Source organism: Mercenaria mercenaria, chromosome 13, assembly GCF_021730395.1.
Source record: "Mercenaria mercenaria strain notata chromosome 13, MADL_Memer_1, whole genome shotgun sequence".
In the NCBI taxonomy this organism is placed as follows: Eukaryota; Metazoa; Mollusca; class Bivalvia; order Venerida; family Veneridae; genus Mercenaria; species Mercenaria mercenaria.
Genome location: NC_069373.1, coordinates 71,077,453 through 71,098,159, shown reverse-complemented (window position 1 = coordinate 71,098,159; position 20,707 = coordinate 71,077,453). Strand labels below are relative to the sequence as shown.

The following is a 20,707-nucleotide window of genomic DNA, read 5'->3' as shown; positions in this document are numbered from 1 at the left end:
CCAAATTCGAAGATAGACAAGTTCATTATAGAAATTTGGCATGGTAAGGGTTAAGTAACTAGATTGTATTACTCCCTCGGCTGGCTGTTCAAGACAAGATCAACTGACATATATATTCCAAATGATCCATATCAATGAGAATAGGGTGGATTTACTAGCACAACTTTTCCTACCCGTGTATAAATAATTATGGTCAAGTCTAAAATCAGGACATGACATAAAGGTAAATATCGACAGCAGACTGTATGAAAAATGCACAGAAATTTACATGCTGCAAAATATACAAGCGTAATAATAGGGATCACACAGACTGGAGGTCAAGGTAACAGGGGTCACACTGATTCAAGGTCAAGGTCATAATGTTTACCATCTTCGTACTCCTTCCAGTAATTGTCGAACAGCTGATCCACTTGAAAAAGGAACATTATATAAATGATAAGATATTCAGTTTAAAGAATGAAGCAATATTATATATGCTGTGAAAGAAATGTTAAATAGAACATATGTGTCAACTCAAGGTGAGAAATCTATTCATATACACTGACTAGCACACATAGGCTAATATAGGTTAAGTTTTGTATCAGCTTTTAAACATTAACTATATTACTGCACCATATTTTCCTATCAAAAATCAACAATTTATCAACAAGACCATCTCTTCATACAGTGAAACATGTTTGCTTCTATATTGCTTTTCATGAACGTTAGATTTTTTCCTCTCTGTACTTGGACTCAGTGTCTCTCAGTGTCTTTTATGGTCTTCTCGGATCAAGGAGTCCATTCCAATACAAATGTATGACAGAATTCAGCTTATGTAAAAGCTGCAGAGCTTGAGGGGTTTTCCGATTTTCATTACCTCTCCTAAAGAAAAACAAAGCAAATTGTTTTGTTGCTTTATACATTTGTTTGTTTTGGGTTTAAAGCCATTTTTAAGTAATATTTCAATTATGTAATGGCGGGCAGTTACCCTAACCACAGTCCTGGATTCTGTACCAGTACAAACCTGTTCTCCGCAAGTAACTGCCAAACTTCACCACATGAACTAGAGGTGGAGGATGAATAATTTCAGGCACAATGTCTTATCAAATCGCCGGGAAGAAGTTATAGAATTTTAAAAGATAGTCCAACAGATTATATTTTCTTACTGTTGCATTGCATGAAATTCGACTGATCATTGAATTATACTATAAATAGCTATGATAGGTTAATTATCTTATGCCACTTTTACGTGTTGCAGATACGCAGCAAAAGTTTAACAGGCAGGGCTCAGTGGACTTTATACAAAGCAGTGATGCAAACTACAGTATCATCTACTATATTTTGTGCAAAAAAATCAGAGAAATTAATCCATACATACCCCAATTACTAAGATCTGATATTTGAGAAAACTTGTTTAGAAATGATAATTTTGCAACCTTGACTGTTACACCATTTATGTTACTTTACTACAATGAAAGGCTGCTCACTCAAGGATCCATGATTCAAGAACCGTGACTCACTCCAGCAAGAACTGTGACTCGCTCGAGCAAGTCTTCTGGTCCTTGGACATTTTTCTTAAATTTTCAATGTTTGGATTTGCTAGAAACTCTGGATAACCCAAGAATTTTGTTACCCCCTCACAACTTCAAGCCATCAATGTTTAATATACATGTATATATAATAAGTACAGTCAAACTTTGTCACCTGAACTCAGATAATTCAAACAACACCCTTTGATAGAACTCATCGTCAGGTCCCGTCAAAATTCTTATATAATGTATATTGTCCGATGGATAACCCGAACAGATTTTGCTGGTCTTGTAGAGGTTCAAGCAAACAGAGTTCTACTGTACTTTGTAACAAATATGGTCACATAATAAAATGAAGTTCACCAAACTGTACTTAATATTATCCTCCTGTTTGACAGAATGCAGGATTTCAGAATATCTAGGTCAGAAGAACAGTTGTCATAAAATATGTTAGCATAAAATGACCAACTTCTAAAAGTGTGACAGCTTGATACAAAACCAACTTCTGAAAGTGTGACGGCAATACAACATGATTGCAAATGTAATCCACTGCCAGGATAAAAATACTCTGAGAATATTGAAGCCATAAAGATCCTTTTCAATAACTTTATCATATTGCTAGAAATGTTACATTTCTGTACTGGGGAAAAAAATCTAAACTGCACTTCTAGCTTTCCTTTTCTTTAGTTACTTTATTGCACTGCCATTTATAACTGAGATCTGTTGGGAGAAGTCATATAAGTAATTGTAGAAGATGATATATGACATTACTAAACTGCCTTAAACATAATGGTAAAATACTAGAAAATTCAGCCGGGGCTTACTGTACACACTTCCCTGGGGTTTGGGATTTGGGTAACCTATGATCCCTTACAGATCTTATCAAGTTTAGTTTAATAAATCTTATAATACTTTAAAATGGAGAAAAAACTGAACTGAACATAACCTCTGAATTACAGATGTTAAAATGATCACTTTATACTAATATTTTTTTTTTGTTCAGATGACTAAAATGCGAAGTCCACTGGTCTACTAGGTTGTTGAGACAAAATAAAGCTATGAACATACAGTCTATCTACCACACTCTACTTAAAGTATTAAATTTCTTTCTTTGTTCGCAGAATGTAGACATGTTTAGACAAAGTAATGTCTTCTTGTCATTTTTTTTTTTGTCTTGAAATGAAACGTACTTCATCATCATGTAAATGATCCATCATTAAGTTCTTCCAAATTTGTCTGCATTTATCAAACTTCAAAAATATTGCTAAGAATAAATTGAAATACTGTGAAATTATTAATTTTCGTGGGGGACTAATTTTTGTGGTTTTCTTTGTTTAGTCAATCCACGAAATTTAAACCCAACAAACAAGTAAAATTCCCATTCATTTTATGTTCAAAAGTTGAAATCCACGAACTCACATCCCCACAAAATTGCTGTTTTTACCAAAACCACAAAATTCCATGCCCACAAAGTTAAGGATTTTACAGTACACACCTCCTTGTCTGCGAAGTTTTGGATTCGTTTTCTTCTCTTGTGTTTTATTCTCTATCTTGGGATGAAGAAAGTAGTCCGCTTTCTTTCCATACAGTTTGTAAAGCTGCTGCTCATGCCATGGAAGTGCTGGGAAAAAAAAATCACATTTTTCAACAGTGAAAAAATATACAGGACTGCCATTAATGAGAATTTTCTCAAATCCATATCAAATTGAAATTCTTCATAACAGTAGAATCTGGTGCAGTAACTGGACCATCATATCCCCTTATGGCAAGCCAACCTCACACTTACAATAATTTTAATGGTAAAAGCTGATGTTGGTAACTAAGTTAACACTGCTGATTTAAAATCCTGCATGAAACCAAAATATTTGTCTAACTGACAGTTCAACATAGAGTCATTTTCCTTGACATTTCTTAAATTGTACAATGTATCGACAAGACAGGTCACATTGAACAAAATATTCCTAAGACATCTTATACTGAATGCTGCACTGTACAAGGTGCTGTAAAGACAGGTCATACTGTATGAGGTGTAGTCAAGACAGGTAACAGTGTATAAGGTATAATCAAGACAGGTAACACTGTATGAGGTGGCATCATGACAAGTACACTGTATGAGGTGGCATTAAGACAATTACACTGTATGAGGTGGCATTAAGACAAGTACACTGCATGAGGTGTAGAGAAGACAGGTAATACTGTATGAGGTGTAGTGAAGACAGGTAATACTGTATAAGGTGTAGTGAAGACAGGTAATACTGTATGAGGTGTAGTCAAGACAGGGTACACTGTATGAGGTGTAGTCAACACAGGTTCACTGTATGTGGTGTTTTCAAGGCAGGTTACATTGTATGAGGTGTTATCAAGACAGGCAAGACTGAATGAGATGTAGTCAAGACAGGTCACACAGTATGAGGTGTCATCAAGATAGGTTACACTATATCAGGTATAGTCAACACAGGCAATGGCAGTGACTGTACCAGGTGCAGTGATGTTGGTAAGACAGGATATTTTAAAGGAGATGTCCTTAAGGCAGGTTGTAATGTAATTTCATAATGTATCTGTTATCTTCTGAGATCTTTAAGAGTCAGTACAATTCTAAAATTAGCCAGCATTTATTTATAGCAGAAGATCTATCACTTATTCTTTCGTTATCAAATAAAGGAGATATTTTAAGTTTTCGAAGCCAAAAGCAGCAGAAATTGACTGAGTATACCTAATTAGTCCCCTACTGGTTGAAAACCAGTTTTGGGGACTATAGGAATGCTCTTTTCCGTCATTCCGTCCGTCCGCAATTTCGTGTCCGGTCCATAACTCTGTCATCCATGAAGGGATTTTAATATTACTTGGCACAAATGTTCCCCATGATGAGACGACGTGTCATGCGCAAAACCCAGACCCCTAGCTTAAAGGTCAAGGCCACAATAGGAGGTCAAAGGTCAACAGGGCTTTTTTCCTGTCCGGTCCACAACTCTCCCATCCTTGAAGGGATTTTAGTATTACTTGGCACAAATGTTCCCCATGATGAGATGATGTGTCGTGCGCAAATCCCGGACCCCTAGCTCAAAGGTCAAGGTCACAATTGGAGGTCAAAGGTCAACAGGGCTTTTTTCCTGTCCGGTCCGTAACTCTCCCATCCATGAAGAGATTTTAATATTACTTGGCACAAATGTTCCCCATGAGGAGACGACGTGTCATGCGCAAAACCTGGACCCCTAGCTTAAAGGTCAAGGTCACAATTGGAGGTCAAAGGTCAACAAGGTCTTTTTCCTGTCCGGTCCATAACTCTCCCATCTATAAAGGGATTTTAATATTACTTGGCACAAATGTACCTCATAATAAGATGATATGTCATGCACAACTTTCAGACCCCTAGCTCAAAGGTCAAGGTCACACTTAGCAGTCAAATGTTAACATAGCATGAACAGGGTCTGTTTCGTGTCCGGTCCATAACTCTGACATTCATTAAGGGATTTTAATATTACTTAGCACAAGTGTTCCCCATGATGAGACGACGTGTCATGCGCAAATCCCGGACCCCTAGCTCAAAGGTCAAGGTCACAATTGGGGGTCAAAGGTCAACAGAGTTTTTTTCCTGTCCCGTCCATAACTCTGCCATCCATGAAGGGATTTTAATATTACTTGGCACAAATGTTTCCCATGATGAGACGACATGTCATGCGCAACACCCAGTACTCTAGCTTAAAGGTCAAGGTCACACTTTGAGATCAAAGGTCAAGCGGATTTTTTTCCTGTCCGGTCTATAACTTTGTCATGCAAAGCAGGATTTAGATATCAGTTGGCACAAATATTCCCCTGGATGAGACAACATGTCATGCGCAAGAACCAGGTCCCTAGGTCTAAGGTCAAGGTCATATTTAGAAGTCAAAGGTCAAATTCAAGAATGACTTTGTATGGAACATTTCTTCTTCATGCATGGAGGGATTTTGATGTAACTTGGACCAAATGTTCACCACCATGAGGCACCCTTGTTTTTAGAATTACATCCCTTTGTTGTTACTATAAATAGATTTTATTGTAACTTTTTTTATTACTGGCAGTAGAGAAAAATCGAGACCACTTTTCTGTGGTACAGCATGCATGTTACATCCAATTTTTAGGTGTATTTTGACCTATCTCTACCTGGTAAAGAGTTTCTTGTGGACTTATATTATTAATTTTTTTTTTTTTTTTTTTTTTAAAGATTAATTTCCCTTTGTTGTTACTATAAATAACTTACATGATAACATTTTTATAATCAGCCAAAAAAATTCAATATGAAAACAACTGTGGGTTTTTATATATGCACATTTTAATCCAAGTGTGTTGTTATAATGTTATAACATATTGTATATGTAGTACAATATTGTTTATACATCATTGACAGATATCAGTTCATTATGTTATACTGCAGTAGAAAAAATTAGGTGCCTTCCAGTAGGGGACTTTGTATTGCATGGCAATACTTCATTCACTTGTTTATACTGAAACAAGATAAAAGATGTATGTATAAAACTGCCAGTAGATTTTAATGCAAACTACATGTATTGAAAAGAATCTGATGTAGTTTCTGGTCCCCTTCACAGAAACATGGTTTCAAGATATTCATAAGCAGTTTTTTATGTCAATTACTTAACATACCAGTAATATTTGGATTTTGTATCAGTCCTGTACTCACTGGTATACAAAACTTATCACATGTGTGCGTGTCTTCGTATGGGTGTGCATGTGTGTGTTTTTTTTGTACAATCCATTGAAAAAATTAGAGCTGCTGAGGGATAAAATGTCATACTGTGCGAATGAATGGAAGTCTGGATTTTTAATAGTATAGACCTGCAGTTCTTTAGTTCTACATCTTTTTTTCGTAAAGTAACATACAAATTAATAGTTTTACTTGTTGAAAAGCATGCGTGATAATAAAGAATTTGTATCTGCATAAAGTTTTCAGCATAATTATGACTTGACAATATTTTGACATGAGAAGCGCTAATTACCCCAAATTTTGTTCTATTTTTGTATTCACTTATTTGTTCTTGTGACTTCAAATGCCCTTAAAATATATGCCTCTAATGGAAGTTCTAAAATAATTGTGGCAATTTTCACAGAAAATTGGCTAAAAGAGACATTCCTGTTTATATAGTTCCCATACTACTTAAGTTCATTTTACTATCATATTTCAGTCTTTCTTTAGAACATTTGCTGATATGAGCATGAAATATGAAATTCAAGCTGTCAGGATATTTTGTGACTTACATTCATGCAAAGTACATTTTGGATTATCATGTTTTTTAAAACTCAAGAAAACTCCATTAACATCGCCATTAACCTAAAATCGTATCTTGCCCAAATCAGGCTCAAATGTGCACAACTAAGGCTACATTAAATTAAATGCCAATTGCTCAAACACAGAACATTGAGGTAGCAATTTTCAATAGTAAGAAATGAATTCAACATGAAACGTAAGACTAAATTCTCTGCTCTGACTTCCGCAGCAATTTGATTTTGTCAAATGAAACATTGTTTAGTCTTGACTAAAACCTAAGGAAGTATCCATTGCCCATTATAATACACAATTATTGCCTTTTGGTGAGGTTGACATGTGGATTTATCAGGTTAATAAATCCACATTTCGACCTAACCTAAAGGGCATCTATTGTTTCATTATTAAAACCGTGATGACATCACAGCTGGAGGTCAATACATGTTTTTGGCTCCGCCTTTGAGTCAAAACGACATTTTATCATTGATCATGTGACTACATCTAGACCAATGGAAAGGACTATAAATAAAGATATATTAACAATTCTCTTTATCTATATGGTAGAATTATGGTGAAGTATGTAAAGTGCGTATAAAACCTTTAACAGGAGTTGACTCCTTTTGTTCCTCATCCTCCTCATCATCAGAGCCTGGAATATCTGGGGTCGGGGCAACAGCTGGCAATGTCATCTTGAAAGGGTTGCTACGGCGACCACCAGGTGTAGTCGGTGTCGTCGGTGATTTTGACGGTGATGATGTAGCGGATGGTGACGTAGAAAAGGTTGACAATCCATTTCTTGGCTTCGACTTTGTCGCTTGCTTCCCGTCACGTTGTGCTTTTTTGTCTTCCTCTGAAATAACAGACACATTTTAATTTTTATATAGTTTACACTTGAAAGTTTAACCCTTACCAAGCTGGACACGATTGGTTCTGCCTTTGCGACCAGTGTATATCATGATCAGCCTGCACATCCATGCAGTCTGATCATGATCTGCACTGTTCACTATTCAGCCAGTATATTTTTGGCAAGTACCCCTATTAACAGTTAATGGTACTGTCCAACTGGAAGACAGAGAAGTTCATTATAGAAATTTAGCAGGGTAAGGTTTAAGGCAGTGGGCCCATAATGCTGATCTGCAAATTCCTTTCGTTTACATATTCTCTGTACATGATCTCGGCATTCTCTTGTTGATATGAAAAATGACTGAAGAATGTGGAAATTACCTACAGAGAATACCTAACGGCACAGAAATTACTGATTGTCTTAACTGGTCAACCATCTTAAGAAGTTAAACAGCTTTTATTCTTCTACATTAATGTCATTCTCTTGTATAAAAAGACAAAATAAATGTCTGCAAATGAATGACACCATAATGCTTAACACTGAGTGTGTTTCATAAAAAAAAAAACAAGAGCTGTCCGTAAGACAGCCAAGCTCGACTATTCGAAATATTGTCCCAGAAGCAGCAAAATATTACCCAAAAAGGTTAAATATCAAAAGAGTTTTAAGTTCAAAAGGGGGCATAATTTGACCAAAATGCATATCAGTTATGGGACTTGCTGCTATCAACTAGTTTTATAACCCCGAAGGCACATGTGAAGCTTCAATTCAATATCTGCATTAGTTTAGAGATAGAAACTCGCATGTAAAACTTTAACCAGAATTTTCAAAGTCCAAAAGGGGGCATAATTTGCCCAAAATACATGCCAGAGTTATGGGACTTGACCCAGTGAGTTTGGTAATTGATCTAGAAAAAGAAAATATAAGTTTCAAATCTATATGCCTTTTAGTAATTGCTGTATGTACTTGCACGCAAAACTTTAACCAGAATTTTCTAAGTCCAAAAAGGGGAATAATTTGCTCAAAATACATGTAAGAGTTATGGGACTTGACCCAGTGAGGTTAGTAATTGTTCTAGAAAAAGAAAAAATAAGTTTCAAATCTATACACCTTTTAGTAATAGCTATATGTACTTGCACGCAAAACTTTAACCAGAATTTGCTTAGTCCAAAAGGGGGCATAATTTGGCAAAAATGAAAGTCAGAGTTATGGGACTTGCTGCTATCAACTAGTTTTATAACCCCGAAGACACATGTGAAGTTTCAAATCAATATCTGCATTAGTTTTGGAGATAGTAACTTGCATGTAAAACTTTAACCAAAATTTTCTAAGTCTAAAAGGGGGCATAATTTGCCCAAAATACATGTCAGAGTTATGGGACTTGACCCAGTGAGGTTGGTAATTGATCTAGAAAAAGAAAAAATAAGTTTCAAATCTATATGCCTTTTAGAAATAGCTGTACGTACTTGCACGCAAAACTTTAACCAGAATTTTCTAAGTCCAAAAGGGGGCATAATTTAGCCAAAATGAAGGTCAGAGTTATGGGACTTGCTGCTATCAACTAGTTTTATAACCCCGAAGACACATGTGAAGTTTCAAATCAATATCTGCATTAGTTTTGGAGATAGTAACTTGCATGTAAAACTTTAACCAAAATTTTCTAAGTCCAAAAGGGGGCATAATTTGGCCAAAATGAAGGTCAGAGTTATGGGACTTGCTGCTATCAACTAGTTTTATAACCCCGAAGACACATGTGAAGTTTCAAATCAATATCTGCATTTGTTTTGGAGATAGTAACTTGCATGTAAAACTTTAACCAAAATTTTCAAGTCCAAAAGGGGGCATAATTTGCTCAAAATACATGTCAGAGTTATGGGACTTGACCCAGAGAGGTTGGTAATTGACCTAGAAAAAGAAAAAATAAGTTTCAAAGCTATATGCCTTTAATTGATGGCTGTATGTACTTGCATGCAAAAACTTAACCAAGGTGTGACGCCGACGCCGACGCCGACGTGAGTAGAATAGCTAGACTACCGGTATTCTTCGAATAGTCAAGCTAAAAACGGAATGAAGTGTAACCATGAAAGTACAGTTGAAACTGAAACTCTATTTCTTGAACTCTCTCATCTCAAAAGTCCTGGCACAAAATATCACAAAATATCATTTTAAGCTGAATTTCTTTTATCTCCAAGTAAACTCGGGAATGGCTTGGTCATTCAAAAAGAATAGTTAATGGCAGATGAAACTTCATATATTTCAGTCTGTTTTAAATTTTCTGACAGAAACTGAAAATGACATACAAAACTGAATACCAGTCTATTTCAAATCAAGAATCACAGCTATATCCAATCAATGGTTTCTACTTTTGAATACTAAGAGACCCTACGATTGTTAATTACGTACACAAGGGAACTTCCTTCATTTATTTCGGTACTTGTGCACCTAGGAAATTTCAATCATTCTACAGACAGCCATATGCATCTGTTCTACGCAATTTTAAAATGAGCCGCGCTATGGGAAAACCAACATAGTGTGTTTGCGACCAGCATGGATCCAGACCAGCCTGCGCATCCGTGCAGTCTGGTCAGGATCCATGCTGTTCGCTAACGGTTTCCCTAATTGCACTATGTTGGTTTTCTCATGGCGCGGCTCAAATATCCTTCCTTCAGCACAAAGTTTCAAATTTCAATGAATTCATAGTTAGTACTTAAATAAATATCAGCCTTTTGGTTTTGAAGAATATAATCTTCTACTAGATTAGTAACAATATAGCGATGTTTTCAAAAGGAATGAGTTTTAAAACAAAATGTGCTGACAAAACCTCAAATACTTCAGAAAGAGTATTGCACTTTATGTTGTTTGACCTTGTGAACTACCTTATCTACTGACTACAAAACTTCAGGCTAAGTTTGATGAGAATTTTGAATAAAAGTTTAAAACTAGAAAATGCTTTTGTAAAAAAGCGCATGTCTCCCAAAATGCAAACTCCTATAGGCAAGAAGTCAATAGGGGTCAGGAGCGAAAGTCAAAGAGACACTGATGGTTGGCTGCAATAGGGATCATCTACTTGGCATGTCCAGTCATCCCGCTAAATTTCAACACTCTTGGCCTAGTGGTTCTCAAGTCACTGTTCAGGCTCCTGTGACCTTGACCTTTGATCAAGTGACCTCAAAATAAATAGGGGTCATCTACTCTGCATGTCCAATCATCCTTTTAAGTTTCAACATTGTAGGTCAAGTGGTTCTCAAGTTATTTCCAAAAAATGATTTTACATGAACAGGCCACTGTGACCTTGAACTTTAATTGACTGACCCCAAAATCAATAGGGGTCATCTACTCTGCATGTTCAATCATCCTATGAAGTTTCAACATTCTGGGTCAAGTGGTTCTCAAGTTATTGATCGGAACTGGTTATCAATGTTCAGGCCCCTGTGACCTTGACCTCTAACGGAGTGACCCCAAAAACAATAGGGGTCATTTACTCTGCATGAACAATCATCCTATGAATTTTCAACATTCTGGGTCGAGAGGTTCTCAAGTTATTGATTGGAAATGATTTTCCATGTTTAGGCCCCTGTGGCCTTGACCTTTAACAGAGTGATCCCAAAATCGTTTGGGGTCATCTACTCTGCATGACCAATCATCCTATGAGTTTCATCATTCTGGGTCAAGTGGTTCTCAAGTTACTGACCGGAAATGGTTTTCAATGTTCAGGCCCCTGTGACCTTGACCTTTCACAGAGTGACCCCAAAATCGTTAGGGGTCATCTACTCTGCATGATCAATCATCCTATTAAGTTTCAACATTCTGGGTGAAGTGGTTCTCAAGTTACTGACCGGAAATGGTTTTCAATGTTCAGGCCTCTGTGACCTTCACCTTTAATAGTGACCCCAAAATCGATAAGGGTCATCTACTTTGCATGTACAATCATCCTATGAAGTTTCAACATTCTGGGTCAAGTGGTTCTCTAGTTACTGACCGGAAATGGTTTTCAATGTTCAGGCCCCTGTGACCTTGACCTTTCAAAGAGTGACCCCAAAATTGTTAGGGGTCATCTACTCTGCATGACCAATCATCCTATTAAGTTTCAACATTCTGGGTGAAGTGGTTCTCAAGTTACTGACCGGAAATGGTTTTCAATGTTCAGGCCCCTGTGACCTTCACCTTTAATGGAGTGACCCAAAAATCGATAGGGGTCATCTACTTTGCATGTACAATCATCATATGAAGTTTCAACATTCTGCGTCAAGTGGTTCTCTAGTTATTGACCAGAAATGGTTTTCCATGTTCAGGCCCCTGTGACCTTGACCTTTGATGGAGTAACCCCAAAATCAATAGGGGTCATCTACTCTTTATGACCAATCATCCTATGAAGTTTCAACATTCTGGGTCAAGTGGTTCTCTAGTTATTGATCGGAAATGGTTTTCAATGTTCAGGCCCCTGTGACCTTCACCTTTAATGGAGTGACCCCAAAATCGATAAGGATCATCTACTTTGCACATACAATCATCCTATGAAGTTTCAACATTCTGGGTCAAGTGGTTCTCTAGTTACTGACCGGAAATGGTTTTCAATGTTCAGGCCCCTGTGACCTTGACCTTTCAAAGAGTGACCCCAAAATCGTTAGGGGTCATCTACTCTGCATGACCAATCATCCTATTAAGTTTCAACATTCTGGGTGAAGTGGTTCTCAAGTTACTGACCAGAAATGGTTTTCAATGTTCAGGCCCCTGTGACCTTGACCTTTAATGGAGTGACCGCAAAATCGATAGGGGTCATCTACTTTGCATGTACAATCATCATATGAAGTTTCAACATTCTGCGTCAAGTGGTTCTCTAGTTATTGACCAGAAATGGTTTTCCATGTTCAGGCCCCTGTGACCTTGACCTTTGATGGAGTGACCCCAAAATCAATAGGGGTCATCTACTCTTTATGACCAATCATCCTATGAAGTTTCAACATTCTGGGTCAAGTGGTTCTCTAGTTATTGATCGGAAATGGTTTTCAATGTTCAGGCCCCTGTGACCTTGACCTTTGACAGAGTGACCCCAAAAACAATAGGGGTCGTCTACTCCAGCAGCCCTACAACCCTATAAAGTTTGAAGGTTCTAGGTCAAATGGTTCTCCAGTTATTGCTCGGAAATGAAATGTGACGTACGGACGGACGAACGGACAGGGCAAAAACAATATGTCTCCTGGGGGAGACATAATTAAGCTGAGAGTGACATAAAACAATGCTATTAAAGTTACACTATTTCACATCCTGTAAATAGTATCTTTGTACTAGATCTGATGAAAAACAGCTATAGGACATTAAAGTTTTGCATATCCAACAACCCCAATGGTTGATGTTTAGTTCTCAAAACAGATATTCAAAAACTTTAACGTAATTTGTAACACTGAATCAAAATGAAACATTGTGAATAAACCATACATACCAGTAATTTTGGGTATGTTGTTTATCACTGACATACTTAAAGTATTTTGAGATCTTTCGCGCTAAACACAATGTATTTCATACTGACCTGGGAATTAACTGACAAACAGCAATTCATTTCTTACATATGCATGTTTCTAGAAGTTTTCTTCACAATCTGTGTATGTAACACCCATTCTTTGCCGAGAAAAACGGGATTAAAGCTAAGAATTGCATGCCGTTCAATCATCAGAAAATCCCCAATAACTTATCTTTCCGCCTCATCAAGGAAAACTCATGCAAACCTCAAATACATCTATTTCTCCAGGACAGAGTGCCAACATAACATGGTAAAATCAATTAATTCTTTTCAAACTGTAAAACAGCCTGGTAGGGAAAAAAAAATCAATTCTGTTTAACATACAATAATACATTTTTTTTACCTTCGATTGTTTCAAGACCGTTCAATTCCATGGTAAATAAACCAGAATAGTGATCAATTATTCCAATTAATTCACAGCAGTAATTACATCTGAGACAATAAAGACCGCGTATTGATCAATTATATACCGATTTTTAAATGAACAAAACATGTTTTCCCCAGTGCAAATGAATATAACTTTTTTTCCATCCTAGTACACAAGTTGGGATATATGAAAGCCTTTAATCATATTAAGGTTACCAAGCTTAAGGACTAGTGACACACTACATGTACATTATTAATTTGCGCTAATCTAATTCCTTTGACAAGGGCTTAGAGAACGTGAGATTAGGCCACGGGTAATGAATTATAAATCAAACAGTCGAACAAAACAATTGAATAAAACATAACAAAATTTGCAAGGTACAATCTACTCGAAAATTCGGTTATGGCTGTCGGCGATCCATTTGGAAGAAAGATATGTGACCAGATGTAAAGAAATCAACCCAAAGTTCATAGATGCAAAAAACCTGATCTTTAATACAAATTTCTATAAACAATCTTACATTAAAGCCTTATTACTATTCTGTATCTAATTTGAAATCTGACGAGCATTTAAACCCCATTCTCTGCTTATTTGGATGCCCAAATTCTATGACAAGACCACATTTGTGAGGAAAGAATATACACTGAAAAAAAAAAGCTCTCAACTTTTAAAGTAAGCACTGCATAATATGAATGAAAATGACATTAAATGCCGGTAAGAACTTTCGTGGGCAAAACAATCTCCTCGAAACTATTTCAATGCATCAGATGCATACTAAAGTAATTATATAGAAACTGATACTTTCAAACCCGCTAAGTTTAGCAATTTAACTAGCAGCATCCATAAATGGTATCATGTGGAAATGGTGATCCTGTTAAGTCTGTTAATTTCTCTCTTCACAAACCAGAGTGTTTACCACAAGATGCTATATTCATAAAGTTGCTTTTCTGAGGCTGTGAACCACAGGAAGCTAAATGTGTAAATTTTTGTGAGGCTGAGTAACACAACATGCTAAATTTTTTAATTTTTTCTTGAAGTTGTGAACAACAAGATGAAAAATTTGAAGATTTTCACAACTGCACATACAAAAGGGTTCTTGTACATAAATAAGAATATAGTGTAATGTTGACCTTAATAATTAGCAGCAAAGGGTATATAAATGCATAAATAAATTCCAAAGTTTTTGTAAAGCTTAACCAATATACCGGTTGGGTCCAGACCAGTTTCTGGACATGTAAATCTAGAGCTATCACTAAAGGTAATGAATGTACCCCCCACATGCACTGACACAGTACATTGCAATTTGATGCACACAAGATTGCATAATTATGTGGACTGTATGTATACAGTATAGTAACAAAAAACAAAGTCCCATAACTATGCAGAATATTTATCTAAAAGAAAGTAGCATGCACCATGCACAACTAGGGTTGATACTGATCACTTGTGTGAAGTTTCATTAAATTGTGTGCAAGGGTTCGGAAGATTAGGCGCGAACAAGATTGCATATGCAGACTGTATGTACATAGCATGTGAACAAGAAACAAAGTCCCGTAACTCTGCAATTTTTGTTGTTGAAACAACCTAACATGCCCCATGTACAAGTACTGTTGTTACTGATCACTTGTTTGAAGTTTCATTATATTGTGTCAAGGGGATGAGGAGAGATGGTGCGCACAAGATTGTGTCTATGTATATAGTATAGTAACAAAAAACAAAGTCCCATAACTCTGCAAAAAAATTTTCTGAAAGAACCTAACATGCCCCATGCACAACTACTGTTGTTACTGATCACTTGTGTGAAGTTTCATTAAATTGTGTCAAGGGGATGAGGAGAGATGGTGCGCACAAGATTGTGTCTATGTATATAGTATAGTAACAAAAAACAAAGTCCTGTAACTCTGCAATTTTTTATCTGAAAGAACCTAATATGCCCCATGCACAACTACTGTTGTTACTGATCACTTGTGTGAAGTTTCATTAAATTGTGTCAAGGGGATGAGGAGAGATGGTGCGCACAAGATTGTGTCTATGTTTATAGTATAGTAACAAAAAACAAAGTCCCATAACTCTGCAAGTTTTTTTTCTGAAAGAACCTAACATGCCCTATGCACAACTACTGTTGTTACTGATCACTTGTGTGAAGTTACATTAAATTGTGTCAAGGGGATGAGGAGAGATAGTGCGCACAAGATTGTGTCTACGGACAGACAGAAGGACAGACAGACGGATGGACAGACAGACAACCTGAAACCAGTATACCCCCCCTTACAACTTTGTTGTCGGGGGGTACAATAACCTCTTTAATTTGGCATTATCTGTGAAATAGTTTAATCCCAGTCATTCTGATATTTGAGTTTCATATCTAGGAAACAGTTTTTCACAAATAAGTATTTGCATAAATTTCTACAATGACATAAATTATATCATCAGTCTTGTGTTCCACAGCATTTAGACATGTATTAAAATATTGAGGAACCAAATGGGGTACAAAGAATCAAACAATGCTGAGGCTTGACACTACCGCCATGTCATGAGAATGCTGAGGCTCGACACTACCACCATTTCATGAGAATGCTGAGGCTCGACACTACCACCATGTCATGAGAATGCTGAGGCTCGACACTAACACCATGTCATGAGAATGCTGAGGCTCGACACAACCACCATGTCATGAGAATGCTGAGGCTCGACACTACCACCATGTCATGAGAATGCTGAGGCTCGACGCTACCACCATGTCATGGGAATGCTGAGGCTCGACACAACCACCATGTCATGGGAATGCTTAGGCTCGACACAACCACCATGTCATGGGAATGCTGAGGCTCGACACAACCACCATGTCATGAGAATGCTGAGGCTCGGCACTACCATCATGTCATGAGAATGCTGAAGCTCGACCCCTACCACCATGTCATGAGAATGCTGAGGCTCAACACAACCACCATGTCATGGGAATGCTGAGGCTCGACGCTACCACCATGTCATGAGAATGCTGAGGCTCGACGCTACCACCATGTCATGGGAATGCTGAGGCTCGACACAACCACCATGTCATGGGAATGCTTAGGCTCGACACAACCACCATGTCATGGGAATGCTGAGGCTCGACACAACCACCATGTCATGAGAATGCTGAGGCTCGGCACTACCATCATGTCATGAGAATGCTGAAGCTCGACCCCTACCACCATGTCATGAGAATGCTGAGGCTCGACGCTACCACCAAGTCATGAGAATGCTGAGGCTCGACACTACCACCATTTCATGAGAATACTGTGGCTGACGACACTACCACCAAGTCATGAGAATGCTGAAGCTCGACATATGCTGAGGCTCGACACAGTCTCAGTACCACCATGTCATCAGAATGCTCTGACTCTTTTTAAATCAAAATAAGAATTTCCAAATTTACGACATAAGTTATCCTGTAACTTCCTTCTTTTTAGCCAATTTCTAAAATAATATTTTGCCTAAGTACTGTTTAATTTGGATAAACTTAAGTGTCAAGATAATACAAAGACAAGTTGAAAGTAAATTTTCAAAAATATTGTTACCAATAATAATGTTAAATTTAAAATGGGATAGTTTTTTTTCAATGAAATATATTTCTGCAAGTCACCCTCTTATCTTGTTAAGACATGTCAGAACATACAATAAATCAATAGGTAAGTATTGATTTGAGTAAAATGCATTTTCAACAGCATATAATTTACCCCCAGTTATGCTTCATTCTGTGCAAATAATGGACAACTTCCCCACACAAATCACTGGTGGAGAACAAATGACTTTAGACATAAGGTTTTATGTTAAAATTGACATCAAGAACTCTTGCCGCACCCGAGTACACACTCCTGTTCACTTGGTATAAAACTCTACAGAGCCCTAGCTACCAAGCTAAGCATGTGAGCTTCTGATAAGAAAGGAAATACCTATATGGATTGTTTGATTTGAATTGTTAGCAGACAGAATTATTAGATTAAGTTGAAAGTATATACCTAGCGACTGCTTGCAGATCTGTTGTAATTCTTCTTGTTTGGCTTGCTTTTTGGCACGCTCTGACTCTCGTTTCTGGAAATATATAAATAAAATATGTCTTTAAGATACAATGCCCTGTTTAAAAGACACCACTTACTTTTATATCACATACTTATATAGTTTCGATCGATCGAAGCTGAAGGCTGAAGCTATTATGTTCACTTGAGCAATGTCATAAAAACAAGAAACAGTTACTGGTGTCTTATAAGTGATCATATAATGCCTCGGCAAAAAAATACAAAATAACAAAATCTTTAAAATGACCCAAGGTAACTTTGTTTGCAATGAATATTCAGCAGGAAATTTTTTATTCATAAGTTTTATGCATGCCTTCAAAAATTTGTCTCAAAATAGTAAGATAATAATCAATTTTCTATTATATCATGACAATGGAGGAAAAGTGGAACACACATTTTTTTTTTTTCATTTATAACAATTTCAGTAATCTCTGTCAAGGCATAAAGCGCCACCTAGTGGTAGGCATAATTCTTATTTTCAGGATGCCTCCAGTTTTTTTTTAAACCTTTGCCGATCATTACAATTAGTACAAAGAAAAAAAAACAATACTACTATACTGCATAATTATAAACAATGTCATTATCTTTTTTGAAAAGAACGAAACTAAACTTTTCCTATTAGCTTACAGATAATAATAGAACAATGGCAAAAAACTGATTCAAAAATACAATGAAAACCAAGCTTTCAAACGACTGTCTTTCAGTATATTTCAATGCAGTCAAATTTTACTGTAATTTCTTAAACAAAAGAGACAATGAAATAGATATGACAAAACGATAACTCGGAAAGTACAGTAAATACAGTGCATTCAAACATTATAATACAAACCATGGTAAAATTCCTTGCAATTTATACATTTATGTCTTTCTTTCCATTTAATCACTCATGAAAAATTACACACGTATATTTTTTTTTTGTTTCAAACCATTTGCTATTCAAACAATACAGACTGATAACAATCAGTCACACTGCAAATTAGTATGCTTTGTTTTTTATGCTAGAGGCATACAAGTTTAAGTCTTTAAACAAGATTCAATAAGTTAGCCTTTTAAAGGTATTAGTAAGGTTTGAAAAATACCACAGCACAGATATATCTACTCTTCAAACAAGTACGGTCATAGTCAGAGCTAACAAAACGTTTGTGATACTCGTCAACCACTTGAAATATTTGTTAAGACCAAAGATATTTTACACAATTTGTTTGATGCAAACAAAATTTTAGGGCAGTTGAGCATTGAACTTGACTCTATGGAAGGGTTTGTGGGTTTGTATGGATTTGAATGGCAGTCATTTAACTTTATTTCTTGAAGGTTCTGCAGTAAAGAATTGTAACTACAGTCTAACCTGCATATAAGTACCATCCTTGAGAGTGGTCCTTATGTACAGGGGTCTTTATATGCAGGGGTCTTTATGTGTAGGGGTTTTTAAATGCAGGGGTCTTTATGTGCAGGGGTCTTTATGTGCAGGGGACTTTATGTGTAGGGGTCTTTATTTGCAGTGGTCTTTATATGCAGGGGTCTTTATATGCAGGGGTCTTTATGTCCAGTGGTCTTTATGTGTAGGGGTTTCTATATGCAGGGGTCTTTATGTGTAGGGGTCTTTATATGCAGGGGTCTTTATGTGTAGGGGTTTTTAAATGCAGTGGTCTTTATATGCAGGGGACTTTATGCGTAGGGGTCTTTATATGCAGGGGTCTTTATGTGTAGGGGTTTTTAAATGCAGGGGTCTTTATATGCAGTGGTCTTTATATGCAGGGGTCTTTATGTGCAGGGGTCTTTATGTCCAGTGGTCTTTATGTGTAGGGGTCTTTATATGCAGGGGTCTTTATGTGTAGGGGACTTTATGTGTAGGGGTCTTTATGTGTAGGGGACTTTATGTGTAGGGGTTTTTAAATGCAGGGGTCTTTATATGCAGGGGACTTTATGTGTAGGGGTCTTTATTTGCAGTGGTCTTTATATGCATGGGACTTTATATGCAGGGGTCTTTATGTCCAGTGGTCTTTATGTGTAGGGGTCTTTATATGCAGGGGTCTTTATGTGTAGGGGTCTTTATATGCAGGGGTCTATATATACGGTGGTCTTTATATGCAGGGGTCTTTATAAGCAGGGGTCTTTATGTGCAGTTGGTCGTTATATATAGATGGTCTTTCTTCACAAGTTAAAACAATATACGCTGCAATGTTTTAAATTGGAATTTAATTAAGTCATTTTTTAGAGTCAGGTGGTCTCTATTCACAGGCTGTCATTAAACACAAGTTTGACTGGAGTTGCCAAGCAATTAAAAAAATCAAGAGCAAGTCTGTTCGCCCAATGCTGTAGAGGTAAAGGTCAATGGTTCCAGGTTCAGATCTGCAATGTGAGCAGAATGAGAGTTTTATCTGCCTGCTTCTTTACTAAGCTGTCTGTATGAATAAAATCTAGGGTGGGGCTTTAAACATGGCTGAAAGGTTAAGGTCACTGGCTTCAAATCGCTTGCCTCTCACCACTTTTGGTTCAATATGTTGTTAAACCCTACAAAAACAAAAGAACCTAGAGGGAGCAGCCAAAATCAACAAATACTATTTCAGATATTTTCTTTTTCTCAACCCTCTGCCAAAGAGTTATATGTAGCAACTAATGCATTTCAAACAAGAGCTGTCTCCATAGGATGACACATGCCCCCGATGGCACTTTGAATGAATATATAGTTATGGCCGATGTTAGAGTTAAGGACCTTTGACCTATGGAACTGGGTCTTGCACGCGACACGTTGTCTTACTGTGTCACACATTCATGCGTAGTTATTTTAAAATCCATGCATGAATGACAAAGATATGGACCGGACACACCCATCAATGCACTATCATGAAAAATGACCTTTAACGTCTAAGTGTGACCTTGACCTTTGAGCTACGGACCTGGGTCTTGCGCGCGACACGTCGTCTTACTGTGGTACACATTCATGCCAAGTTATTTGAAAATCCATCCATCGATGACAAAGATATGGACCGGACACGCCCATCAATGCACTATCCTTTAATGTCTCAGTGTGACCTTGACCTTTGAGCTACGGACCTGGGTCTTGCGCGCGGCACGTCGTCTTACTGTGGTACACATTCATGCCAAGTTATTTGAAAATCCATCCATCGATGACAAAGATATGGACCGGACACGAAAAT

General features: G+C 37.1%; 1 protein-coding gene across 1 annotated transcript in view; it reads right to left on the bottom strand.

Moving 5' to 3' along the window:
• Positions 1–20,707, bottom strand: part of LOC123529037 (uncharacterized) — a 171,238-nt gene that overhangs the window by 18,817 nt on the left and 131,714 nt on the right. The window contains exons 5-8 of the mRNA XM_053520973.1: positions 17,493–17,565; positions 7,364–7,615; positions 3,004–3,129; positions 368–409 (exon numbers count right to left, since the gene is read on the bottom strand). Coding sequence (XP_053376948.1) covers positions 368–409; positions 3,004–3,129; positions 7,364–7,615; positions 17,493–17,565 — 493 coding nt within the window. The remainder of the gene's footprint in view (positions 1–367; positions 410–3,003; positions 3,130–7,363; positions 7,616–17,492; positions 17,566–20,707) is intronic.